This window comes from Pan troglodytes, chromosome 9 (genome assembly GCF_028858775.2).
Source record: "Pan troglodytes isolate AG18354 chromosome 9, NHGRI_mPanTro3-v2.0_pri, whole genome shotgun sequence".
Taxonomy (NCBI): Eukaryota; Metazoa; Chordata; class Mammalia; order Primates; family Hominidae; genus Pan; species Pan troglodytes.
Window position 1 is genome coordinate 30,550,021 of NC_072407.2, and position 26,538 is coordinate 30,576,558.

The 26,538-nt window shown below is 34.3% G+C and overlaps 2 protein-coding genes across 4 annotated transcripts in view; one reads left to right on the forward strand and one right to left on the reverse strand.

Annotated features, from left to right (window-relative positions):
* Positions 1-26,538, forward strand: part of ANO3 (anoctamin 3) — a 473,946-nt gene that overhangs the window by 356,479 nt on the left and 90,929 nt on the right. For all 3 annotated transcript variants that reach the window (XM_054661268.2, XM_001134720.8, XM_016920588.4), the window contains 3 exons: positions 1,342-1,476; positions 7,197-7,293; positions 13,658-13,718. In XM_054661268.2, coding sequence (XP_054517243.1) covers positions 1,342-1,476; positions 7,197-7,293; positions 13,658-13,718 — 293 coding nt within the window. The remainder of the gene's footprint in view (positions 1-1,341; positions 1,477-7,196; positions 7,294-13,657; positions 13,719-26,538) is intronic.
* MUC15 (mucin 15, cell surface associated) lies at positions 12,971-26,166 on the reverse strand. Its single transcript, XM_001135055.7, has 5 exons — positions 25,946-26,166; positions 20,964-21,051; positions 19,096-19,827; positions 17,047-17,196; positions 12,971-15,158 (listed from the first exon to the last, which is right to left on the reverse strand). The coding sequence occupies exons 2-5, from the start codon at positions 21,004-21,006 to the stop codon at positions 14,998-15,000; spliced, it is 1,086 nt and encodes a 361-aa protein (XP_001135055.2). The 5' UTR covers positions 21,007-21,051; positions 25,946-26,166; the 3' UTR covers positions 12,971-14,997.

Consider the following 26,538-nt stretch of genomic DNA (forward strand, 5'->3'; position numbering starts at 1 on the left):
GCTAAAAACTTTGCTCCACCCCACAGAGGAACACTTGTTCAAACAAACAAATGTTTTTTTTCAATACCTATTAATATAATAAGTTTCCATCTCACAGTAGAATATTATTATTGTATAAGAAATGAATGTTCTATTGATCTGGGTTTCCTAGGAGAGAGAGAGATAAATAAAATTTTAAAAATGGAGAAGTGATGCTTGACAGATGATTATTCCAGGTCTGCACCCAGTAGAATATGCAAAAGATTTAATTGGCACAACACAGAGAATGAAGCAGAAAGAGAATAGTTTTCAGAGAAGAGAAGGCTTGTTAAGGAAATATGACAAGAGAATCTTCTTCTTAGCAAGAATCACTGCTCAGTGCAATATGCCCAAACGAACTTCAAAGTGCCAATCTTTATTGCAGGAACAAAACTGTGTGTGTTAAGTAACCATCTTTAGAAGATGGAGACCAAACAGTGGTAAAGAAGTCAGGAAATTATCATTTTTAACCAGGCCTTTAATACCGGCAGTAGGTTAGGTGAAGAAAGCGCAACTGAGAAGTTATTCGAGCTGCCTTATTTCTCTGCCATTTCAATTTAAATGATATTCATCAACTAGAGGGGAATTAAGCGCATTGACTCTCTTAGCATCCTTCAATACTTCCTGTGATGGGTACTAGTGAAGCAACACACAGCTCTACCTTTTAGCATCTTACAATCGTATAGGGAGGAAAAGGAATTTCCATTCCATTACTCATGAATTCCTGTGAGTAAATGAGATCTTCAAGAAGAATGACTGGTAATTGCCATACATTTTTGTAAGTTTAGGGACAGCATTAACCAGGGTAAGTGTCGTGTGCTTTGGAAACTGCAGAGTTGAGCTTTGTTGAGGAAGATGTGACATAATGGTGCACATTGTGTCTAGCATAAGGGTGTCTGGTGAAGGGTGCAGATGGAGAGGGAAATCTAACTAAACTGCTCTCAGCACCCACCCAGAGGGGAGACCTTTTCTTAATTTTCATGAAAGCTATATGGTTTAGAGCAGCTCTGTGATGTGAAAAATGAAAAGGGATGCTAGTAGGAAGATGGAGAAAAGCCAGGTTTATGAGCATGTTAAGAAGTATGGCATATACCTAAATACATGTGACAGAATTGCCCCATATTGAAAATGTTTAAAAATAAACAACATTACCATCATTGGATTAATTAACAAGCAGGAGTATTAGATACTTTAGATGGAGCTGAGGAGGAACTGAGTGTAGCCTCAAGTTACCGTCTGAAATTCTGACTAGGTGTGGCATCAATATTTGTAATATTGCTTATGTTGCCTTAACTCAGTCTAAGGATTTGCTTTCTCATGCAGGCTATACTTTGGTGAGAAGATTGGACTATACTTTGCTTGGCTGGGATGGTATACTGGAATGTTGATTCCTGCAGCAATTGTTGGTTTGTGCGTTTTCTTCTATGGATTATTTACAATGAATAATAGTCAAGTAAGGTAGGCTATTAAGAGACCTATTAAAAATATTTGGCTTGTCTTCTGAGTGGGCAAAAGTTTAATGATAATGCTGACTATAAAAAATCAAATGGTTGATGATACGACAATTTAATTTATTTGCTATTTCTGTTTTTTGGCTTTTTTTTGGTAGGAAGAGAACACTATTATAAAAGGTCATTTTAATACTTTTATTTGCAAACTATCTTGAGTAATTTCTAAGAATGTTTATGTAAAATTCCTCTTTCCAGTATATACCATATAATTCAAAAATTTGATAGCTTTGTGTGATTTACATTTGCATAGCATTTGTTAGTCTAGAATGCCCTCTTGATATATTCATTCAAATCATTATAATAGCTATAATTTATAATTTACAAATTCCTTCCAAATACCTTGTTTCATTTGCTATAACCTTCACTACCACCCTGGGAGATGTATAGCTCTTTTTGCACATGAGGGAACCTAATATACTTAAAGATGTCTAAATAAAACAATTATACCACATAAGTCCTGCTCTAAGCAACCTCCTCTACTCTCCTGAGTACGTGACAAAACATAACATACTTTCTACTCTATTATTACTCTCTGGAGGAACAAATATTTATAAATTTTATTTAGCATCCACTTAAGATATGGAGATGGTAGTGAAATCGGATTTGACAAAAGTCAAACATATATCAAAATGGTGATGCTTCTGTTAAAGTTGAAGTGACTTGAGATTTGGAAATAGGAACAGCACATTGTTATTCAGCAAGGACAAGAGTCACCCTAGCATTAAATAATCTTAACAGCATGTTCTATTTAATATATCACGAGTATATTATCAACTTTGACTTTGTATGGTAAAATTCAAAATATGAAAAATATCTCTCCCCTTTCTTTCAAAGCTCAACGCTTTCTTCTCTTTTGGTCCATTTTTTAACCATGGCCTTGCTACTGAATACTGAACGTGACAGTTAATGCTAAGGTTGTATGCTTCATGAGATCATAAAAATTAATTTCCCTGAATTTTCTTTAACAAATATAATATGTATATGTATGTATAAGTATAACAATTATGCTTAAAAACAAAACAGCTTTATTGTCCTAGAATTAAATCCTATTCAATAACCAAGTTGCTTGATTTGATATCTCAAAGTCCCCTTGTTCTTCATGAATGCCAAAAGATAAATAGCATGAAAACAAAGAAACACCTACTGCAAAAACCCATTTCATCAAGTCTTGGGTTTATTTCAGAGTTTTGCAAACTCACTACCATCCTGCAAGGTAGCATCTTCCTGAACAAACTTCGGCCCACCGGAAACATCCATCCTCCTTTTCGGCATTTCCCCGTATTCTGTTGTATCAGTAACATCCGGGGCTCAGAAGAAAGGTTGTGGTTTAGAGTTAGAATGAATTGGAAAAAAAATAAACACTTTTAAGATAAATTTTAAAATATGGGAAATGATTCTTCAACAGCTACTCTTCAAGTTGGTCCCGTGGAGAACATATTAACAAAACGTTAGCATATGATACAGACTTCCCCACTCCACCACTACAAAGCTGAAAATGAACAAAGAGGAATGAAGGGAATAGATTTGCTGTTTCTATTGATTTATATACCAATAGAGTAAATTAGGCTCTTTTTGTGTGAGATAATTATTCTCTAACCTTTGGTACAAGGAGTGTTCTAAAAGGTATTAGTAAACTCTTTTCTTCAGTGTTGTATGGCATTATATTACTCCCACTTCTGTCACACTATAATTAAGATCCTGTCAGACTTTCTATTCTAAACCAAGATAAGCAGCACTGAATATCTTGACTGAAAATTTGGGGACTGAAATTTTCCATTCAAGGTGTCAGACATGGTTGAGTTGTAGGTGTTATCATGGTGGGTGGGGGAAGGAGAGCAAGCTTTTATTTTGTGTGGACTTACGTTAGCATAATTTTATTAAACTCTTTTTTGCTTGTTGCAGGGTAGAAAAATGTTCCAAAGCTGCAGATGTGGCTCTATTGATTATGTTTCTACCAGTTATGTCCAACTAAATTAAGATCATGTTTCTTAATTGCCCTGCACTTAATTATAGAAGTATATAAGAATCAGGTTTTAGATGATTGTATATACATACATGTATATATTTACATGTATACACTGGTCTTACATAATCAAATGTGGCCATATCTGTGCCTGGGAAAAGATACAGGAATTTGAAAATGAACAGGCAGACACATGTGGCCTGGTTTTAAGGCCCTGGGTTTCAGAAACCAGGAAGCAGAGCTGAAGCCCCAACTCTCTGGTCTATTATTGCCTCTTCAGCATCAGAACTCACCAAGAAATTAATGTGGTTCTCAATATTGACCAGATTTTTAAAAGTCGTTTCTTAGAGGATTTCCAAGCCCTCTCTTGACACTGTCCTTAGCAATAAGTTTCTTCCATTTATCAAGTGCCTGTAATGTGTAAAGTACATTGTAAAAATTTTTAATCTAATATCCCAGTTAGATATCCCCATATAAGATGAAGAAATTGATCCTTTAAAAAAAAAGTGACTTTGTCAGGCAATATATCTAGTAAGTGGTCAGCTAAGTTTCAAACCTATTTCTGATTTTAAAAATTATCAACAGTATTAACAATTATATGATTATGATTAATATATAATATCACAGAAATAAATTAACACAATTAATTAATGTTTTATTAATTTATATTTAATTATCAATTGATTATTAATAAGTATTTATTAGTGATGAGACCACAGAGTGACATCTACCCCCTTAATAAATTTTTAAGTGCACAAGACAGTATTATAGACCACAGGCACAATGTCATACAGCAGTTCTCTGGAATTTATTCATATTACATAACTGAAACTTTTTGTCCGTTTTACCCTCCATTCCCTCCTTCCCCTAGCCAATGGCAACCACCATTTAACTCTGTTTTTTATAAGTTTGACTATTTTATATACCTCATATAAGTTGAATTATTCAGTATTGGTTATTCTGCGACTGGCTTAATTCACTTAGCATAATTTCTTCTAGGTTTATCCATGTTATCGCATATGGCAGGATTTCCTTCTTTTCTAAGACCAAATAATATTGCATTACACATATATACCACATTTTCTTTCTTCATTCATCAGTCAATAAACATTTGGATTGTTTCCAAATATTGGATATTTTTAATAATTCTGAAATAAATGTGGGAGTGCAGACAGCACTTCCAGATCATGATTTCATTTCTTTTGGATATGTATCCAGAAGTGGGATTGCTGAATCATATGGTAATTCTATTTTTGATTTTTTGAGAAACCTCCCTACTGTTTTTCATAGCAGTGGACCATTTTAGATTTCTACCAGCAGTGTACAGGATTACAGTTTCCCCACATTCTCACCAATACTTACTCTTTAAAAGAGTAGTAGCAATCCTAACAGGTGTGAGGTGATTTTTTATTGTAGTTTTGATTTGCATTTCTCTGATGATTATGTCTGATTTTAAAAGCAATGATTTATCCATAATGCCCTACTGGTTTTCCTTAAACCTAGTTTCACACTTTTCCCCAAAAATGTGTACCACAAAGCAAATATTTTATCTTCCATTCTTTATCATGTTAGCTGGATTATAAGGAAGCATGAGAACCCTCAAGTGAGTGGGTCCAAACATCCACCTCCATATAGAAAATTTATCGCTACTTTTATCTTTAATTGGTAGTAATGATTATTTCTTTGGAATCACACTTGATGTGTATATTTAGCAATAAATACAAAACAAAAGAAAACCACAATTTGAGTGGTTGTTTAGATTGTCAAGCACTGCAAAAGAAATTAAGAAACACTCATGATGGGAACTCTCTCTCCCTCTAGTGGTTAAGTAAAGTCAAAGAAACTTGTGATACTCTTAAATATTTTAGACTAAAAAATGTCAAAAGTTTTGTGATGATTTTTGTGTACCATGTATCAAGTTGAACGTTGAGTAACTTTCAGAAAATGAATGTAATGATTCTAGCAGTAAAAAGATTCTGGAATTCTAGACTTGGTGCTTCAATAAATCTGAGCTTTTGATTGACTCCATTTGGAAATTGAGAAAGATTATGTCATATAAACAAACTTCAATACCTTTTTAGTATAAGATTCTAAAGCAGGACAAATTGTATCATTTGTGAAACAATGAATTATGTTAAAAAGCTCATTTCAATTTTTTTCAAGAAGTGTGTTAATAGTTCTTATTCCTACAAATTACTAGTATTGACATAAGAGGAGATATAATCTTCTCTTTCTTTTTGGTTTTTAAAATGTGTAGTTTACCTGCTTTCTCCTACTTTATGTAGACATCCTGATTACTAGTAAGATGATGAGTGTGAAAGTAGAAGAGCTATAGTATATGTAAGACCCATTTCATCATCGTGATCACTAATAAATTATTACTTGATAGAAAAGTTCCCTTAAAATATGAAACAAACTGTATCTCTCTTTTAGATATAGTTGATGGATAACTGGATCTACAATCAGAAAACCTAAGCTTGGGGTCCCTGAAGTACCTCTAGCTAGCTCTATAATGTTGAGCAAGTTCCTTAAATTGAACATTGTTTTTCTCTTTTTACTGGAGATAATTGCCATTACCCAAGATTGGAGTGAAGACTAAACAATTTGACAGACATAAAATCATCTTTGCCCGCTGTAAAGCATCATGTTACTATGTGGTATCATTACTTACTATTGGTCCCCACTTTGGCTTGAGATTATATACATCCCATACTTGAAATACACATGGAAATTCACACGCATTCTTTTTTTTGGTTCAAGTACAAATGTGTAAAAACAACAAATCTTGCTGTAAACATTGCCAATTAAACTTGTATTAAGAGCTGAATCCAGACACATTTTCTAAAGCCTTTAAATTCCTTTCAACATTTCTAGAGAAGAGTTAATTCAGAGGATACTAAATGGGAAAGGGCCATGTATGAGAGGAAAGGACACAAAGCGTCCTGCAAATAAGTTGCTGAGAACTGTGAGTCTGAGGCTCTTCGGAAATTGTTATTGATGTGTTAGTGCTGTCACAAAGTCATCTAAAATGTATGCTGAGAAATTTTCTTAAAGGCAGTGGACATAAAACTGAAGAGATGTGTCATAAAGTTACATTCTATTAGAGAACATATTTACATAAATATAAACTATGGCATGTCATTGTGACAGTGTATGTCAAGGCGCTGCAAAAAACCCCAACAAGCAAACATAAAAAAGCAGTTATTTTAATCTCCAATGAACATTCTGCACCAACAATATGTACTGCAGTGGGTGTTATAAATTGTGTGATCACCAGACTTGAGAAATCCAAATAGGTTTGATTCCAGCTCAGCCACTTCCAAGCCTGCGAGTTTGGCTAAAACTCCACTGGTATACCGCACAAGATTATCCTGAGTGCCATGAAATCATGTATAAAAGTGTCATTGTAGACAAAGTTTCACCAGTTATCACACAAGTGTAAAAATGGCCTGTTATCATTACAGTTATCTTGACAGCATTTTCTAAAATTAAAGAAGGAAACCCAAACTTTTGCATCACAAATATTCTAAAGTGTTTGAGTTGGAGTCACACCACAGTGCCCACCACTCCCCACTATTCCCATTTCTTCTCCTTTTCCTCTCTGCCTTGCTGGTTCCAACAGGATTTGCTGTAGGGGCTAAGTGAATTCCTAGTCACAGTTTCATGCTATGTTTTGTTTTGTTTTTGTTTTTGTTTTTCTCAAGCCAAGAAATTTGTAAAGCCACTGAAGTCTTTATGTGCCCTCTCTGTGACAAGAACTGCTCCCTGCAGAGACTCAACGACAGCTGTATCTATGCCAAGGTGAGTGTGGACCCTCACATTCTCCTCCCTGAGCTGTACTGAGAAGCAGGCTGTAAGAAGTCCTCTAGTCAATAGCTTTTTACCAAAGTTAAGTGTTCTCAAGAGTTTCAAACTTAATAAGTGCCATTGACAACTGAATAAAATGTCAGTCTATCGCAATTAGAAAGCGAGTATACTTTTATTTGAACATTTTTGTCTTCCTTTGTTTTTATAACTGATTTTTGCCACCATAGATAAACATAAACTTCCACATGTAATTATATCTAGATTCTTTTTAGCAAACAATTACTTCTATTGCTACTTACTAAATTTGTACGTTACATGAAAACTTATGAAGTTAAAATACTTCTATCGGTACAGAGAAAATGAAATAACATTCAAAAAATTCCCAAATTGCTGCCTATTAGAATTAACTGAAGGGCTTTTAAAACTCCTGAAGCTCAGATCAACCCCAGAGCAATTAAATCAGAATCTTTGGGATTGGAACATAAATATCGGTATATTTCAAATTTTCCTGGGTGATTTCAATGTTCCTTCAAGTTTAAGAAACACTGAATTCTACATTATTATTTTTGTTTGTTAAACAGTTTTATAGAAGTGTAATTAACATGTAATGAAATGTACCTACTTAAAGTGTATGAATTGATATATTTTGTTATATGCGTGCACCTGTGAAACCGTTAGCATAATCAAGATAACGAACATATCATCTCCAAAATTTTCCTCACGCCCTTTTAATCCCTGCCTCCCTGACCTTCCCCTGTGCTCTAGCAGCCACCTGCTTTGTGTCATTATAGATAAATTTGTATTTTCTAGATTCTTGTGTAAATTGAATCCTGTGTATTTATGTATTTTTTTCTGACTTCTTTCACACAGCATATTTATTGAGATTCATTCATAATGTAGCATTTATCAATAGATCATTTTTATTGCTGAACATTATTCCATAATATCTATACCCTATTTATTTCTTTACCTATTATCAAAATTTTGGATTGTTTCAAATTGTTGCCTATTTTAAAAAAGTTTTCTATTAACATTCATCTACAAGTCCTTATATGGACAAATGCTGTCATTTCTGTTGGGCAAATACCTAGGAGTAGACTGGTTGGATCATGTGATAGGTATATGGTTAGCCTATGAAAACCCTGTTAAGCAAAACTTTTCCCATGTGTTTATATCTTTTACATACCCACCCATGGTATATGAGAATTCCAGTTTTCTGTGTAGTCACCGAGCCTCGGTGTGGTCAATCTTTATGAATTTTAACAATTCTAATGCTCTTTCTGTGTATGCTACCCAAGTCACTGTGCATAATGAGGGTTCCCAGTGGCTGGTGGGAACAGGCACTATTCCTGACTCCAGTCTCTCAAGTGGAGCTTTCCTTGACAGATGGTTTCCTTGCATACATGCTCACTGAGTACTGCCTAGGTTGTTCTTCTCTACACCCTGGGAACTCTTTAAGGCAGTAATCTGAGGAGTAATAATGTGAACGTTGTTTGTTTTCCGTCTCTCAGGGATCACTGCCCTTTGTTGCCTGATGTCTACCATCTTGTAATCTGTTGTTTTATACATTTTGTGCATTTTGGGGGTGTTTCCAGCATAGGGATAGAATCAATCCCTCTTACTCCATCTTTTCCAGAAGTGGAGGTCTCCATACAATTAATTTTGACAAGGCTGGGTGCAAACTCCAAAGCCACTCAATGTCTTTACGACAAGAACGTAACTTAGTAAAGTTAGTTTCTGATTTATCTTGAATGAAGAACATGTGAAAAGTCTGTTTCGTTTATACTTTAATTTCAGAACAAATGTTTAGTTTTTCATTCTTTTAAATGTTCCATAAAGATGATAGAGACTTAGAAACATGGTTATCTTGTTTGGAGGCAGCATTTTCTCATCACTTTTGGCAAGAACCAAGTGTGTTAAGAGTTATTAGATGTATACACATATGTCTGTCTCCTAGCCTATGATTTTAGACATAAAACAGCCTAGGAATGCCAAAAAAAATCCAGATACTTCTTCTTTCACTTGGGCATATCTAATAACACACATTGGCATTATTTTAACACTGAAGACAAGAAATATCCACATATGGCCGGGTGATAAAGTGAGGAAGCCATCCAAGGAAACACTACATCTAGGGTGCTTTTGTCATCGTGCAGTAAATACATCTCTTCTTTTCTGAACAGAGAAAGGTACATTTAAGGACAGGGATGACTCACAAAGAATTCACTTAATAACATGTATAAGGAAGGTGGAAAAGTTAGCTTGCAAAGGAGAATATTGCCTTATGGAAGAATACAAGAAATACAACCCACTAGGATGAAATGTCTTTTATTTGTTCCTCTGACTAAGATAAAACATAGCTACTTGTTTTATACCTTAAAAATAAGAGTTCCTCTTCCCTTATTGGATGGAAATCAACAGTCTATTTTACTATATATTTTTGTATTTAAATAGCTAATAATTTATTGATGGGTAGAATCAGATATAAGGGAGCAGATTTTTGCCAAAGGTACAAGCCAACCAATCTAGGATCATCTAGAAACAAAATCATCTGGACACATGATCTAGGGACTTCTCAATTCAGTTCCTTACAGAATCCATTACTGCTTGTGACAAAGAAAAAGAAATTAAATTTTCCATATTATATTGAAAAGGCCATGTGTGTACATATAATTATTCCCTTTATAATTTCAGTGATATGTTTGCATGGAAAATAACTGGTCCTATCATATGATAAAAATTAATATTTAAGTACATTAATGTTTCCTTTCATGACTACTTTTATTTTAGTACTTAAAAGTATTGGAATTAGGATATTTTTGCAATTAAGTAATTTAGTGATATTTGCACACATTTAAATGCACTGACACTACATTATCAAACCCTGTGATGCTAGGAATTCTCATTTAAGGTGAAATAATTAGATAGAGGTCCTAAATTGTTTTTCATATAATTGAAAAATGACTCAACCCCTTGAAGTTAAGTCTTACTCATAACAATTTTCTCTTTAAAAAAAAACTTGTTTAACAAACATGTACTCAATACCCAGTATGAACCTCAGACTGTATACTGATTTGAGGTTACAACAGAAGTAGGAGAGAAGCTGTTCTTTTCAAGAAACTTCATGAAAAAAAAAAAGGAGTCTGTATAAGACTGTACATCAGATCATCTAGAACATTTGTTAAAAAAGCAGATTTCTGGACCCCATATCCTGAAATTTAGAATCAACTGGTCAAGGGTGAGGCCTCAAACTCTCTATGTTAACAAGTTCCTCAGGTGACTCTAATTTCTAGGACCACATTTTTTAAAAGATATGTGTAGAATAGTCTAATCAAGACTGCATTTTTTATGTAGCTTCTGCCCAGGTCCAGCAAATAAAATGGTTATTCAGGTTTTACCCTGCCCAAGAGGTAAGGAATGAGGAAGTGAAAGGGAGTGACCTTCAGCTTCAATTCTGACTCCCTGCCCTCCAAGTCTCCAGTAATAGCTCTGCATACGTGGTTGAATCTGCCAAGGAGGCACCTTGTTCTCCTTATCCTGGAGAGACTTTAGTGGGATATAAGTGGCATTTTTCAGAGCCTTATGTTTTTCTGAACCTATAAAGCAACTTTAGAGCAAGACCTGGCAGGTATCATGGAGAAAACATAGACTTTCAGCTTCCAACCTAATCAGATATATATCTCTTTAACAGTAGCCACATTTTTTGATTTGTAGGCACACTCAGTTCTTCAGAAAATGGACAATTTGTACTTAAATCAAGCTTTTAGGCTAAGTTTGCTACTTTCTTTATATATTATGCCTAGTCATCTTAACAATGTTGAACAAGCCAGGCGCGGTGGCTCACGCCAGTAATCCCAGCACTTTGGGAGGCCGAGGCGGGCGGATCACGAGCTCAGGAGATCGAGACCATCCTGGCTAAGACAGTGAAACCCTGTCTCTACTAAAAATACAAAAAATTAGCCGGGCGTGGTGGCAGGCGCCTGTAGTCCCAGCTACTCGGGAGGCTGAGGCAGGAGAATGGCGTGAACCCAGGAGACAGAGCTTACAGTGAGCCGAGATCACGCCACTGCTCTCCAGCCTGGGCAACAGAGCGAGACTCTGTCTCAAAAAAAAAAAAGTTGAACAAAATGCTTGCCATGGGTCCCTCTATTCATAAAGGCAAGCTGTTTTTCTAATAAAATAATTTAATGTATTACATATTTAATTATATGTGTAGGACAAGATTCTTTTTGCTTTTAGAAAAATCTGCTATGCTGCTTATGGAATTTTCTCAATATTTCATCTGGAGTTTCTTCAGTATAACAAGTGCTCTTGTCCTATTAGACAGAAGGCCAGTTATCACTTAATTCTTCTGTCAATCACCCATGATCTAAGCTTGAGCCATTCACAGTAAGCTTGACTCTTCCTTCATTCTTTTTCCCATTTTCATTCAGCAGCTCATATGTCAGCACCCTAAATAAAGCCCTTAACATCTCAAGCTATAACCACAGACCTCGAACTGTTCTTGTTGTCTCTATGATCTCCCACGTCATAATACATCCCATGTGTAATAGCTTGGTAAATCTAACACATGATTAAACACTGTTGTACTCTTCCTCAGAGCAAGTTCTGAAGTCTTCTCTAATGCTCCTTCTAGCTTTATCTCCCATTAGATGTATATAATCCCACATTACAAGAATATTACATGTACTCCAACTTTATCTCATGAAGATGTTCCTAAACTATTAATGTTTAAATTTATTGACTTAAAATGCCTGAAAGATTTGTTAGCAAACCTAGTAAGAAAAAAAATGAGAAGCACTTTAAAGGAAAATACTACACAAACTATGATAAGTTCATGCAACACAATTGCTACTAAGGATGGCTTTTTATTTGCCACTTTTCTAAAAGCATGGTTATTTCTAGAGCGGGGAAGGGCCATTATTTCTTGGTGACCTTTAAATCCCCATGTGTAAAGTCTGTTCTAACACTCTAAGAGACTGTTTCCTGTATGATGTTGGTTTACAAAGGAAAACAGACAGCTGTTCAGCTGTTCAGCAGCCTCAGGTGTCTCTGTGGGACATCTTGAGAAACAAAAATTATTGACTCCCTGCTGGGTATAATTTTATGAGCTCTGTGGGAGAATTTCTTTATGATCCTTTTCTCTCCTGATATAAATGTACACTGATGATTGTTTTGAAAACTGATTTTTATATTATTTTTTAGAAATACCATGCCTTAACCAACAATGAATTTTAGAGCCATATGGGACATTTTGCACCTATCCACCAACCTTCAAAGGGAGCGCATCTTTTCTATGATGATATTATCAATAATGCCACATTATAGGAAAATACATTTATGATGACTTGCTTTACATATATTTTGCAGTGTGTTCCAGATGTTACAACTGAAATATGTATTACTGTTGTTTTAATGCTCCCATTGAGCACCCTCTGGATGTCAGATTGAACAAGGAGGACACCATTCCATTCCAACTTTCCTTATAATACTGTTCTTTAACCCATGATTGTCCTCACCCTCCTGTGAGGACAATGCCCCTATTTTCTCTATTGTTTCTATGGAATTTTTGTGCTGGCCAGACATTTTTTGCCTTCACTGTGTTAGTTTAATTTCTCTCACTAAGTTACATATATACTGAGGGCATTATGCAAATGCAAACAAGCAAAGGTAAATTGAATTTATACTTTATTAAAATCAAACAATACAAGCCTTAAAATTTGATTCAATAACATTATAAAACTATGCATCCTTTATGAAGTTTCAGTTGATATCTGATTAAAAAACACTTTGTTTCATAAGTGTTCAGTGACTTATGAAACTTTTAAAACAAATTAAGATGGGATGTATTACATCTTATAGCCATTATTGGACCCATTCTACATTTTGAAAGACTAAGAGAATAGGGTTAGCTATGGGAAATGCTGGCTCACTGGAAGAATCCTGCATTTTCCAACTTCCCCACTCCTAGAAGTTTTGCTAACAGGAATTGCAACTAGGAATGCCTCACCTGAAAAACTAATTTCATACAACTTTCAGTAAGTAGTTTGACAATCGGTGACCCACAAATACTTCCATAGAATGGTAGAATTATTTATAATCAGAAATGATGGTGGGGTATAAAGGGAATCAAGAGAGGAGAGAAGAGGGCTAATGTTGTTTCTTCACCTCTCCCCATGAGAAAAATCATGTGAAATTGTTGCAAGACCCATGAAAGGAATTCATATATAATATTTCTGTACTATAAAATAATATGATTCTATTTGAGAAAAAATCATAGTACCTGAGTGCAAACAGTATTCACTGGCTTATTATAATCAATTTGCATGACTAATATTTCTGTTTGTTTTCTACTCAGGTGACATATTTGTTTGATAATGGAGGGACAGTCTTCTTTGCTATTTTTATGGCAATATGGGGTAAGTGCGTTCTTCATTACTTTCTATCCCTTATTTTCTGAAGCTGTTTCTGTGTTACACACACACACACACACACACACACACACACACACCATGAATCAATTCAAAAATAAAGCCTCTAGGTTGGTACTTGCTTTGTTTGCTCTCTTCATACATTCAGTGCTTCTTTAGGAATTTAACTCTTGATCTCATCCTCTAATCTCTAAAACCTAGACTTTCCTACATCAAGGAACATATTTTTTCTACCAAAGGAAGGTGGTAATTAAAAACAAACTGAAACATACTAGAATCCAAATTAATCTTCTTATATTATTGCTTATGAAACTGATGCTCAGTAAAAAGTTGTTTGATATTTCCATTCATCTTTTTTAACCTTATGGTTCATACATTTAAGGATGCAGAATCTATTCCATTATGATTGAGCAGTAATGTCTAATACATAAGAAATCCAGTTCCTATCTAACAACTTAAAACTGTACAAATTATGTACAGGTATATTCTTTGGTTAACTTTTTTTTTACCACGATTCTCATTGAGTTTTTAAGGCACCCAAATAATTGAAGCCTAAGATATGTTAAGACAAGTTAAAATTCCCAAAACCTTTGAAGACTTTTAAAGAAGCTATTACTTTCCTGGGTAGGGTCAGCTTTCCTGCCATGGCCCCGTTGAATGCAGTCATTGTCAGCTTCATAACTCAGTGGGCTGATCATGTGTGTGCTGATCTAGAAAATTATAACGTACTAGAATACAGGTCTGTCATTTCTATTGCCTCAATTTCCCAATAACAGAAACTCTGGGCTATGTCCTCTTTTTAGCTTTAAGTCAAATTTTCTTAAAAAAGCACCCTTTCAATTTTCATTTAAGAAAATGCAATCTTGAATTATGATACTAGGGCTTCAGGCAGAGCAGTAAAGAGTCATCTTCATTGTTTTAGAATTTTTTGGTGGAATAATTTTTATTATTTAGTTATGAGGCAGGGCTGTAATGGTGAAATCTTTTAGTTTTATCTGATTCCACAAATATTTTCTACTAAGAAAATACTACTAAAATACAAATTAAGGCTACTTAGTAAATGCCTCAGGATGGCCAAAAATTGTAAGAAAGAAAACCTTTGGATGATACATCCTGTCTACATTTCTGCTACTGGTCTCCTTCTTTTATGGTTCTCCTTGACAAAATCCACGTGACAGTAATTTTGTGTAACCTTTTGAAAGATGAATTTGTCAAAAGGCTAGGATGTAGATGACACTTGCTGTTTAATGCCTTTTTGCTGTTAGTTCTATACAGAAGTATGAAGTGGAGGTATGTCATCCATAGGAATGCCATCACGTGCATTTTCTTCACTTTCTGGCATGGCTGAATCATTCAAAGTTGGATTGTAGTAGCTAGAATTCCCAAAACTCACATCATAAGGTTCCGGTGCATTGTCTAATCGCAGAACTAAAAAAGTAACAAAATAATACTGTTTCACAGTGATACTCTGAAAGATTCATGTTCAGGCATCCACCAAGTTATAGGAATTATTCTAGATGAGAAAATAAATATATTTTTATATGGGCTTTTTAGATTTTAGTTCTAAAATTTTAAATAAGTAGATGTTTTTCAAGCTTCATTTTTTTATAAGACTAAGAGTACAGTTTTACTTCCAAAATTTTACTGTTGATGGACTCAAAGTAAAGGAACTAAAGAAGAGACCAGTATAGTACATCAATACCTTGCATAAAGAAGTGTAGACCATACCTCATTGACTTTTGAATCTTGTGATTTCAAAGCCTTGTCAACATGTTCAGAATTTGTCACTTCTGGTGTAAAATTTTTTTAAGTGAAGTCAATAATTTTTAAATTAATGTTATTATTTTACCAAATATCACAGTATCTTGATGGCTAAACCATTTAAGGTGGAGGAGATAAAAGAAGTATTTGTGGGAGCTTATGTTTTCTTCTGATCGATTCAAGTTACCATGTACTTGATGTTTTCTGATTGTTGATGTGGAAATTTAGTTTTCTTTTTAAACGAATAGTCATTATTTCCTAAAGATCTTGAATTCATTTTCAAAGCAAAACTGGACATGCTCTTGGTATCTTAAAGTACTACATGCAATAACTAATTATTAATTACATCAGTAAACTATTCACTTAGGTATCATCATTTGCTTATCTACTTATTCCTTTAGCCATCTGTTTACAAATTGGGCTCCCAGGAACCTTAGGTCTTTGGGAGAGGTGTCTCAAAGCTGTCTTTGATGGATAAAACAGTTGTTGTGGATTGAGTTATTCTTTTATGCCTCTATCACAGCAGTTTAGATTGTATCAATTTTTGATAGATTGAGTTTTTACATGAGATTACATGTAAAGGCAAGATTCAAAGTTTAAAAAATGGTTGAAAACCACCGTTATAAATCCTATCCTTTAATTTTTGAAGAATGGTACTTTTTGTTTTGTATTAGTTCCTAGAAACCCATCAGAATTCAGTTACATTTATAATTTACAGATTTGGTTCTGAATACGAGAAATATATCAGTTATATCTGAACTCATCGAAACTCAAATTCAGTAAGACTTCATCAATGGGACCCACCAGAAGCATTTAATTATTTGTTATGGTGACAAGAATCCCTTGTGCAAACCAGAAAACACATATTTTTTTCCCTGAAGTATAAAACTGCAGATGAACCAAGCATTAAAACAAATATCAAATTGATATTATATTATTAAAGCACAAACTGACAACCTTATTTTTAGTATACATATTTCTCATTCATAGATATTATGGTTGGCCTTTTCCATCATATGAGTGGAAAATTCCTGAATTAAGGTACAATGTGACTGTGTGTGCAAATATGCAACTTTTAGATGCTTTGTTTTAGAGCCTCATTAAGATGGTTAATGGAGGGCTGCTGTATCTGTATAAACTTTAAAAGAGCTCCAAATTAGAATCAATCTTTGTTCAAATTACTGCTACTTAATGATCTAACAATGGCAAGGAATAGCTTTGCCGTCACTTGCTAACAAAACTGGTCATTTTTTCTGAATGTCCTACCATTCATTATCTTCCAATTTTATACATATGTTTAGATTCTTGGATTATTATTTAAAACCAATTTTGATGCAATGAGCAACAGTTCAAATGTTTTTTAAATTTCACTCACAGGTCTATAATTATTTTGGTTTTGTTCTTTGATAAACAGAAGGTGGATCAGAATAAGTCTTTAGTTTGTTCATTCATATGAATTCTTTTGGAATTACCTTCTAGGCAATGCAGTGAACATTGGCATCCTCATTTAATTAAAACCACTGTGCCCAGGTGAAGTATTGAAAATAGATTTTACCTGGTTCATTTCTGTCGTCATAAAGTCGCCGATGGGAAAATGAATCCGTTTTCCTTTTTCCACACAACAAGTAGCCCACAAGAGTAAGCAATGAGACACCCAGAATAGCACCTAAAATGGCCCCGAATACTATTCCTGTATTTCTATTTTCTACAGGACAAAAAAAATTTAAAGAAATATAAAATAATTATTCAAAGAACCGAACTCTATACATGTGAACTTTCCATATACCAAAGAATGTTTAACATTTTAAAATTAGATAATGATGTGTTTCTCTGTGTGTGTGTGTGTGTGTGTGTGTGTGTGTGTGTCCTATAAAGTACTATTTGGGATATATGGGCAAACATATTTGTTGATAAAACCACACTTCTAATTTTTAATTACATTGAAATACTTCTAAGTCTTAGCTCTATAGCCGTGTCTTGTGTCTTGTTCTTATTAACATCAGTGGCACTGAAATGCCATGTGCATACTCCATTAAGATCTAATATCAGTGTTGAACTTTAATGATGAAATGAACTTTGCACTTGTTTCTGTAAATAATTCAAAGGTTAAAAGCCAATAGGAGTAAGTGGGTAATAGAAAATGAGTCCATGATAAACAAATAAGAAGTCACTACAAGGAAAAATCAGTGTATCCTGATAGAAGGTATTTCCAAACACCACAAATAAACCAAGGCAAGATAACTTCAGTGCCTTGCATATCAAGAACAGTTTTCTAGGCCTGAGCTTATGGGAGTTCAAAATTTCACTGTATTATTCTTTTCACTCGGTATCTTATTTGAAGACTAAATTTTCAATAAACTAAATGTTCTCTGAACTGAAATTTAGTACATTTCTCTTTTTTTCTTCTCTTTTTTTGAGGGACTCATTAATTAGGTAGGCAAAGGGTCTTGCAGGGTCTCTGATTCTATATAAAATCTCATTTCTAAAAAAATTAATTTTCATGTTAGAGTACAGTAAACTTGGTACTAAAAGAGAAGTAAGCTAACTAAATTTTTTTTACATAAAATAGCAACGGTAAGAGTAAGTACTCAGTATTCTCAATATGTATATTAGGTTTAGATAGACAAAAGAAAGGAAGCATTTTTAAAAATGACAAGATATGTTAAAATCATAGTTAAATGTACATATACAATATATTGATCGTGGTATTATAAAAAGCCTATATTTCAGAATTTAAAACTTTTCCTACACACTGGCAACAACATTCAAACAGGAATTTGTATATATGATTTGGTTTTTACATTACTAATATAATCCTTAAGTAAACCACACTGGAAGTGAGTTCTTGGAGGAAAACAAATTATTAAAAAAAATTTCAAGGGGGGAAAATACATTAGACCTCAAAAAACAAAACAAGAATGAATTATTAAAACTTAGGTTTTTTTTCATTTTATGGAAAAATGTAAAACAATTTTTATGTTTCAAATGGAAAAGATTGACATAATCCTTAAATGAAACATAAAAATGTCCACATAATAAATTGTTTGTGATTGTGACAGATAATTTATAAATTCATTACTTTGTTCAACTTTTTAGAAACTCATATATATACTCATGTATATACATATATATATACTCATATATACACATATATATACTCATATATACACATATATATACTCATATATATACATATATACTCATATATATATACATATATATATAAGTTCAGTTGTATAGTATTCACATGAGCATGTGAAATTTCAGGTAGTCTTTTCAAGATTAATTGAAAATTGTTACCTAGTATGTCAAAGCTGTACCATTGCTTCAGTCTCCATCTTTTCTTGACCTAACCTAACTTCACATTTTGTCCCATTGTCTCCTTACACCCCCAAAGAGAAATGACTAGTATATGTTCATTGAAGCCCTAAAACCACTTCACTATTTCTAGTGACTATAATGATCATCCCTCAAAAGTGAGAAAATCCATGCTATTGTGTTCTCTTCTGTTTTTCCAGCATGGTGATTCCTTAGACTTACTCTGCATGACTTATTTGGAATTTCAGTTTCACACAAAAGGAAAGTTAAATTCATTTATATTTACCTTTCTGGGGATCTGACGTATTTGGAAAGAGTTTTGAATTATTGGTGAATTTTAAGGTAGGCTGTAGAGTTGTTTTTTCTTGATAAGGGGTAAACCCAGTGAAGCTATCACTGTTTGTGGTAAGCCATCCACTTGGTTCCACTATCAAGGGGGTCACAGATGGAGAAGTTGGTTCTGAAGAGAGGATGCTAACTGTAATGGAACTGTTATCAGGAGTTTTCACGGTGTCATTGACCAAAGACCAAGTGAAGTTTTCTGAAGACAGAGCAGGTGTAGCATTGGGATGTGGTGAGATGGGCAAAGGATCTTCATCTGCTATAGGTGCATTCCAAGGCACTTTAGAAACAAAGCTATGGATCAAGGGAGGGCTTGTGGAAATGGTAGATGTGGGTTTTAGACTGCCCAAAGAATGCTCTGCTGACGAGTTACTGGAGAAATCTGTTATTCCGTAGCTGTTGTTGGGTAGATTCAAAGGAGGGGAATGACTCGCCTTGAGATTTGAGGTGGTTATATTTTCTTTATCTGAGTTTAAGTTTGCTTCACTTTCCAAAGAAATAGGTTTATTTTCCATTGTTTTAAAAACTTCTGCAATGTTCTGTGTTGTGTTTATGTCTTGATTTTCTTTTCCATGGCTCCCCGATAGAAGTGAATAAAACAACGTTGAAATCAACAGAATTTTGGCTAAGGCCAACATTGTAGGCTTCTTTGGTATTGGTTTTTTTTTAAAGGAATCTGAAAGAAAATAACCATCATTTGAATTCCTTAAATAAAACATTCTGAGTTTTTAAATGGATCTATATATTTTAAAGTGATAAAAATCTAGACATAATATAGAGGTGGTAATATCATATTTTTATTCCAAAATTGCTTATTTTGGATTATGTACTTAAATTAGTGCCATTGAGTACTGCTTTCCACGTAATCTTTCTTCCTTGCTTGCTTCTAGGGAAATGCCATGCAAAAACTTCCTCAAGCCACACACTGCTATTTCAAAGACCATTTAGCTTGGGAAAAGGTGGAAGAAAACCATAAAAACCCACCCACTCACACATACACGTATATTTAAAACATGTATATGAACTGTTAAATAACATTTTAAAAATATTGTAAATATAGACCATGTAGAGCTGGCTGATTTCTTCAATCTATTTAAGAAAACGCATTCTTTATTTGAATTGTCATTTGAAATATTTATTATGAAAATGACATTACTGACTATACATTAAATGCACCATATATTAGATTTTTTTAAAGTGAGTCAGTCAGGAATACCCTTGAATACATTTTATTAGTATCTAGTTTGAATTATTTGAATTTGAATGTATCCCTTTTCCACAATACTTTTCATTTCATGATGTCCTTCTTGCTACTTAATCCCTAACTGGGGAGATTCAGAAGCCTTCTAGATTTAAGGATATTCTTTAATCTTACTCTCTTATTTTATAAAAGAAGAATATGGTTGGGGTGTGTGTGGAAAAATAAGCTAGATAATTGTAGATTGGGTCCTAATCTCCAATCCAGGCACATCATTCCGCCTCTTAAGTGTGGAAGTGCCACAATTCATAAATAGGGTGATATAGGAAAATGTTTTGAAATCAGATTTATATTCAAATTCTGGCTTCTGACACAAATAACTCATGAAAAATAATCACCACAATAAGCAGTTGCTTTATCATCATTATAATTAACTTCAGAGTGTTGTTCTGAAGACTGAATGGGCTGACTTAGGTAGCAGCACTCTAAACAACATCTAGCCTAAAGTAAACACTTAATAGATGCTAACCTCCATTTAATATTCAAATATAATAATATATCTACAGTGTCTTTTTGGTTACAAAGTTTACAGTATCATCTTATTTGATACTTACAACAATCCCTTGATGTGGCAAGAATAGATTGTATTATGCCCATTTTGCAGATGAAGAAACTGAAGCTCACAATGGCTAGTAACAGAAGCTGGAAAATGGAAGAGGCAATATTTAAAGCCAAGTCAACTGACTCCAATCTCATTAGAGGCTAAAATTTGAAGTGCTTTTAATGGAAAATTTACTTTAAAAAAATAGACTTTTTTTCTCAAGCAATAAAATCTGAGTACTGATTTCATGTTTTTGAATTGAACCTTATTTTTCACTGAAAGCCTCCATGCTGACTGAGAGAGGAAAAGGGAGGAGGTACAAGTGCTGTTACTTAGTTCTTGTATTGTGTGCCATTTCTCAACAGCTCTCTGAAATTTTTACAAATATTTTCAGCCTTGTTGATTTTTCATTAGGGTCTACAGAGCTTCTAAACACTCCCACTAGTTATGTGTTGATTTTAAGTAGCAAGTCCTCTCTTACATAATAATTTCTCACATGTGGTACAACGTAAATATATCTATAATATATGTTAGTTATCTTCAAAATCTGATACTTCTCTTCAAAAGCTTTTAGCAAGCAATTGCATAATCATATACTTCCAGAATTTTAGACATATTTTATCTTCCATGCCCTATGGTTATCACTTAAGAAAAATCTACTTAAAAAGAAAAGCTGGCAGACATATGAGAACATTCATAGCGGCATTATTTATAAGAGCCTCAAACCTAAGTGTTCATTAGTAACAGATTGGATAATAAACTGTGGTATATTCAGATAGTGAAAATTGACAGGCTAGAGCTGCATGCAACAACATGGATGATTATCACAAACATAATGCACTGCTTGAAACACCAGTAGTATTGTGTGATTTCATGTATATAAAGTTCAAAAACAGGCAAAAAGCTACAATGTTACGATTGGGAAAGGGCTTTATTACTGGAAGTAAACAGAATTGATTGGGTGGAGCATGGAAGGACGTTGTGTGCTGGTGATACTCTATTTCTCAACCTGGTTGTGATTACATAGGTGTTTGTATTTGTGATCATTCCGCTTATTGATATTTCATTCACTTTTCTGTGACAACTAAGAAATTCAGATTGTTCTAAAAATGTTTAACATAATTGGAAAGTATATTATTATGCATTTGATATATCAGCTGCTTTACATATTTTCCATTTAATGCTAACCAAAAATAAACAAATGGTGAAGAAGGGCTTATTAATCCCACTTTACAGATGATTAAGTGGGACATAAATAATGTAAGTAATGTGTCCAAGGACACACAGCTAGTAACTGAGAGATCGGATTTGGATTCAAACCTTGACATGTCTGATTTAAAGCTAGTCAGTATTCATCTTTGTAACATAAGTTGCAAAGGAATATAGAATTTGGTACACAGCTGCTTTTTAGAACTTCTTCCTACCATAGTTTTTTTTTTTAATACAGCCTCTCCAAATTTAATTATTTTAACCAGAGCAGTTTATAATCCCATTTTTACAAAACACTGATAATATAAGTCTTTCTATCTTCAAAGAACCCATTAAGTACACTAAATATGCTTTTGCTGTAATTTAAGAAAATCACGACAACTGTCTATTATGGTTTCTAGATGGACATCTTTACCATGAAGTTTACAGATTAGCATTTACAAAGCATGAATGATTATCTCTGGCACCTGTAGTTGACCAATATTTACTTAAATTGATGCCTCACCTAGTGTGTTTAAAATATAATTCAGTTTAGTTTAAAAATAGTTATGTGTACCTTTTCAGAAACATCTCTCTCCTGTGAACTCTGCAAAGTTCACAGCAAACATAATGCTCCTTTTCATTATCTACTGCATGTGATCTAATTTGTCAATTGTACTTAGCCACTATCTTCAGCATTATTATGGCATTCGATTTATTTTCTCTATATCTAGTTGTTTTGCTATTTTTCTCTTCCTAATAAAGTGGTCACCAGTGGCGGGAAAAATGTCCTTAGCTGTTCTTCTATTTTTCTTATAATATTATGTGAGAGACATGGCATTGAGCTTTCATTCCCTGCCTGTAATGAAAATCTACACATCAAGAGTCAATAAAGTGAATCCTGTTGTTCCTGTTTCACCTTGCCTGTGACATTGAACCACCAAGGGGATCTCTCATTCCTTTACCCAGCTTTTGATTGTAACTTGAAAACCTAGGGTATCAACACCCTAAACGTGCGAAGCACTCTGTTACTGCCTATAATTTATCTCCCAGGAAAAGGAGAGAAATGGAAGAGAGGGGTAGTTCAGTATGTTGTGAATACTATTAAATATTTATGGTTTATTCAGAAATTTATACACTACAGATAAGGCTTTTGTGAAGACGGATTGTCCTGACATTGCAGTAGGGACAAGTTTGCCTCTGCTGCCTGGCTTCTAGGAGAGCCAGGTTACGCCACTTACTCAGGTCCCTTTCATCTTAAAGTCGTAGAAGCAGCCAGGAATTGAAGTCATCCGCTATTCAGAACCCCACCATGAAATTTTGCTGGAGTAAGGTCCAGGAGATTTGGCCGAAGTTTGACCTCTTGCCAACTGAACAAAGCACATTGCAAGTGACAGAAGCCTAATGGAGGTGGGACAGCAACTCCAGAGGGCAACAAATGAAATCTATATATATTTTACTTTTGTGTGTGCTTTCCTTTCAGCCTCCCTCCATCTCTGGAGTTCAAATATCTAACTCTATGTTATATACTTGCTTTATAAAGCTGAAATGATGATGGATTATGGATGGTATCCCTGAGTGCACCCAAGTTCATCTGTCAGCCAGGTGCACTGTGGGGGCAGACAGAAGGTGGGATGAAAGAAAAGTAGAATTGCAGAGGGAGAGAAATCAGGAGAACCCAGTAATGATTTCACCTCCTGATCTTTGCCTCTTTTTGCATCTGGGTGGTAGCTCCTAAGAGAAATTTTGAAGTTATAAAATAGAGGTTTAGGATCATCACAAACTCGAAAACCTTCTAAGGGTAGAATTACTATAAAGTGAACAGAAAAAGAAAGGAGGATTTCCAGTTCCTTTGTGATACCTTAAATACAGATTCTAAACTTTCCTGTATATATTAACATTTTTTTGTTTTAAAATTTAACTAGTTTTAAAATATATTTTCATAGTGTCACTGTTTTAGAACAACTCCTCTACAGAGGGAGAATGAACACGACTTTCGCCTTCTTTGTTATTGGCACTGGAAAGTGGTTTCACATTACTACTTTTGTACGGAGGGCTGCAGAAGGTGATGAGAAAAAACAAAAACAAAAAACACCTCTGGCCAGTAAGGGAAGCAAACCCACATTCACTGTCCATATTTTTGCTTCCTTTTAAATGCATAAAGTCATTATTCTGTCCAGGCTCTCTGTTGAAATCGTGGGTCATACTTATTTTATACCAAGCTTTGGAAATAAGGAGATGTCCTGGTTTATGTCAGGTAATTAACCGATATAAGGGCAAAGAAATGCTAGTCATTCTAAACAGAATCAAAATCAGAAATCCTAAATAGAATCATCAGTTCAGGTATACTGCAGGCATAATATAAAAACATGTTTCTATAGTAAAATCACTGATGACTATACATTGGGCTGCCTTTTCTCCAAGTTGTGTTTGATCATGTCTTCTCACAGATCTTAGGCTACAAATTAAGACAGATGGGTTTTGTTTGTCTCTCAAAGAAAACTCTGTCTGCTATGTAGCTAACATCTCAGGAAGAACTTGAGTGTTACTCTGAGTGACTTTTTCCAATGTTGGACAGTATTTTTAGTTTCCTAAATTCAAGAGCAACAATAAATGAGGACATAAGACATCCTTCTAAAAATGCCTCTTTTATGGGAGGGTTTTGGAAGCGTAACCAACTAGAAAAAGGATTGTGCCTGAGAAACTTAGGCCTCTCATTTTACTTTTATTTGGTGTAAAAAGGAAGAAAAAATAAAAAAGAAAAGATTGGCTTTCTTTCAAGAAAAAAACAAATTTCAGAAGTTTGGGAACATTATTCTGGCTAAAAGACTTAGGCTACGTAACTACAGGAAAAATGTAGAGTTTGTCATATGACCTGCTACCTTGGGAGTTTTCAGTCATAAACTTCAATACTTAAATAATTGGTGATGAGTGTCAAGCTTAGAAAGAAAGAAAGTTTCTCTGAAAGGAAAGTTCTAGATCAAAATTTTCAAGCATAGGGTTTCCAGCCTTCTGTATCATACTGTAATGTCTATAGGAGCAGCCTCTACAGATTAAATAGAAAGTAGATAAATGGAAATCAGCATCCTTTTAATAAAAAAAGAGGCTTATATAGCCACAAAATGAAAATAATTTTAAGAAATTTTACCACATTTTCATTTCATAGGATGTTTTCTGTAGTAACTGATGTAACCTTTTAGATTTCCAGTGAAAGTTAGACATGTACACATATCATGCTAAATAATTATATGTACTGTACAACAGTTTCCCAACTTTTTAATTAAGAAAATCTTTGAAAAAGATTTATAGAAGCTTCTAAACTATTTTATTAGAAGATTTTTTCCAAAACTATTCTAATACTTAAAGCAAAAACCTCTAATACTTAAAGCAAAAACCTTTCAGCACAAATGCATAATTTAAATCTAAGATTCAATTTATATTCATGCTGCCACTTCCACTTTAAACATTTTGAAACCTTTACTAAGATCTGACTTAAGAAAATTCTATTTCATAGTCACGTTTGTTTTAAATAAGGCTTTTATGTAACTCTTCTGCTGGTTCCGTAATCTAGCAAATTTGGCAGTAATTTTTAAAGCTAACTCATTTAGGAGTGCAAATACTCATTTGGAAGGTCATTACTTAATAAAACAACTACTTGTCTCTGCAAGGATTGCCGTAGCTACTTGCCAGGCTGTTCTGTCAAAGTTCAGACCACTGCGATTCTCTTTGGTAAATAATCAAGGAAGAGAGAGAGTAGAGAGTGAAAGAGAGAAAGCGAGAGACCTAAGTGACCCAACGCACACTTACCTTCAGGCTTAGGAGTTATTTACAATCAGGAACTGAAATATCACAGTTGTCCTGTCTGAAAGGAATCTGTCGTGCATTAGAGAAAACAGATGGGTTAAGTGTGACAATGTCGCACTGAGCAGGAGGGTGCCAGGGAAACAAAATTAGGTGGGGCTGGCTGTATCTTGCTTGTGTAACAGAGCGCCCAGGAACCTGACTGACCTGCTTCTCAGCTGTAAGCACTAAGATATCACCTCATTCAGGCCTTTAACAACAACAACAAAAGCCCAACCCTCCAGTTTTCATAGGTTGATCGTTTTAGCTTTGGGACAAGGTATTACTCTCGTCAGCGGTAGCAAAACACGGGTCATCAATTTTTTTTTCCCCCTAAGTGAAAAAAAGGACAAAGATTTTGGCAAAGTCATCTGGTATAGCAGGAATTTCTGACATGTGCTGGGCCCCCCGGCTCCTTGCAGGTGAGGAATCCAAACAAGTCATGCCCTGCACTTGTTGCTCTATGCCAGCCCCACATTCTCTGAAATAATAAACAATTTTTCTGTACTCTAGTAGATTGCCCTATTTGTGTACTTAAAGCCTAAGTAGAGAAAATGTAG

Excerpts from the sequence above, each read along its gene's own strand:
- MUC15 (XM_001135055.7), bottom strand. The coding sequence starts at position 21,006 with ATGGGCATAATACAATCTATTCTTGCCACATCAAGGGATTGTT. Across the intron at positions 17,197-19,095 it reads TACGTCAGATCCCCAGAAAG|AAAATAGAAATACAGGAATA; the intron begins GTAAATATAAAT and ends TTTGTCCTGTAG. Across the intron at positions 15,159-17,046 it reads TGACGACAGAAATGAACCAG|TTCTGCGATTAGACAATGCA; the intron begins GTAAAATCTATT and ends TTACTTTTTTAG.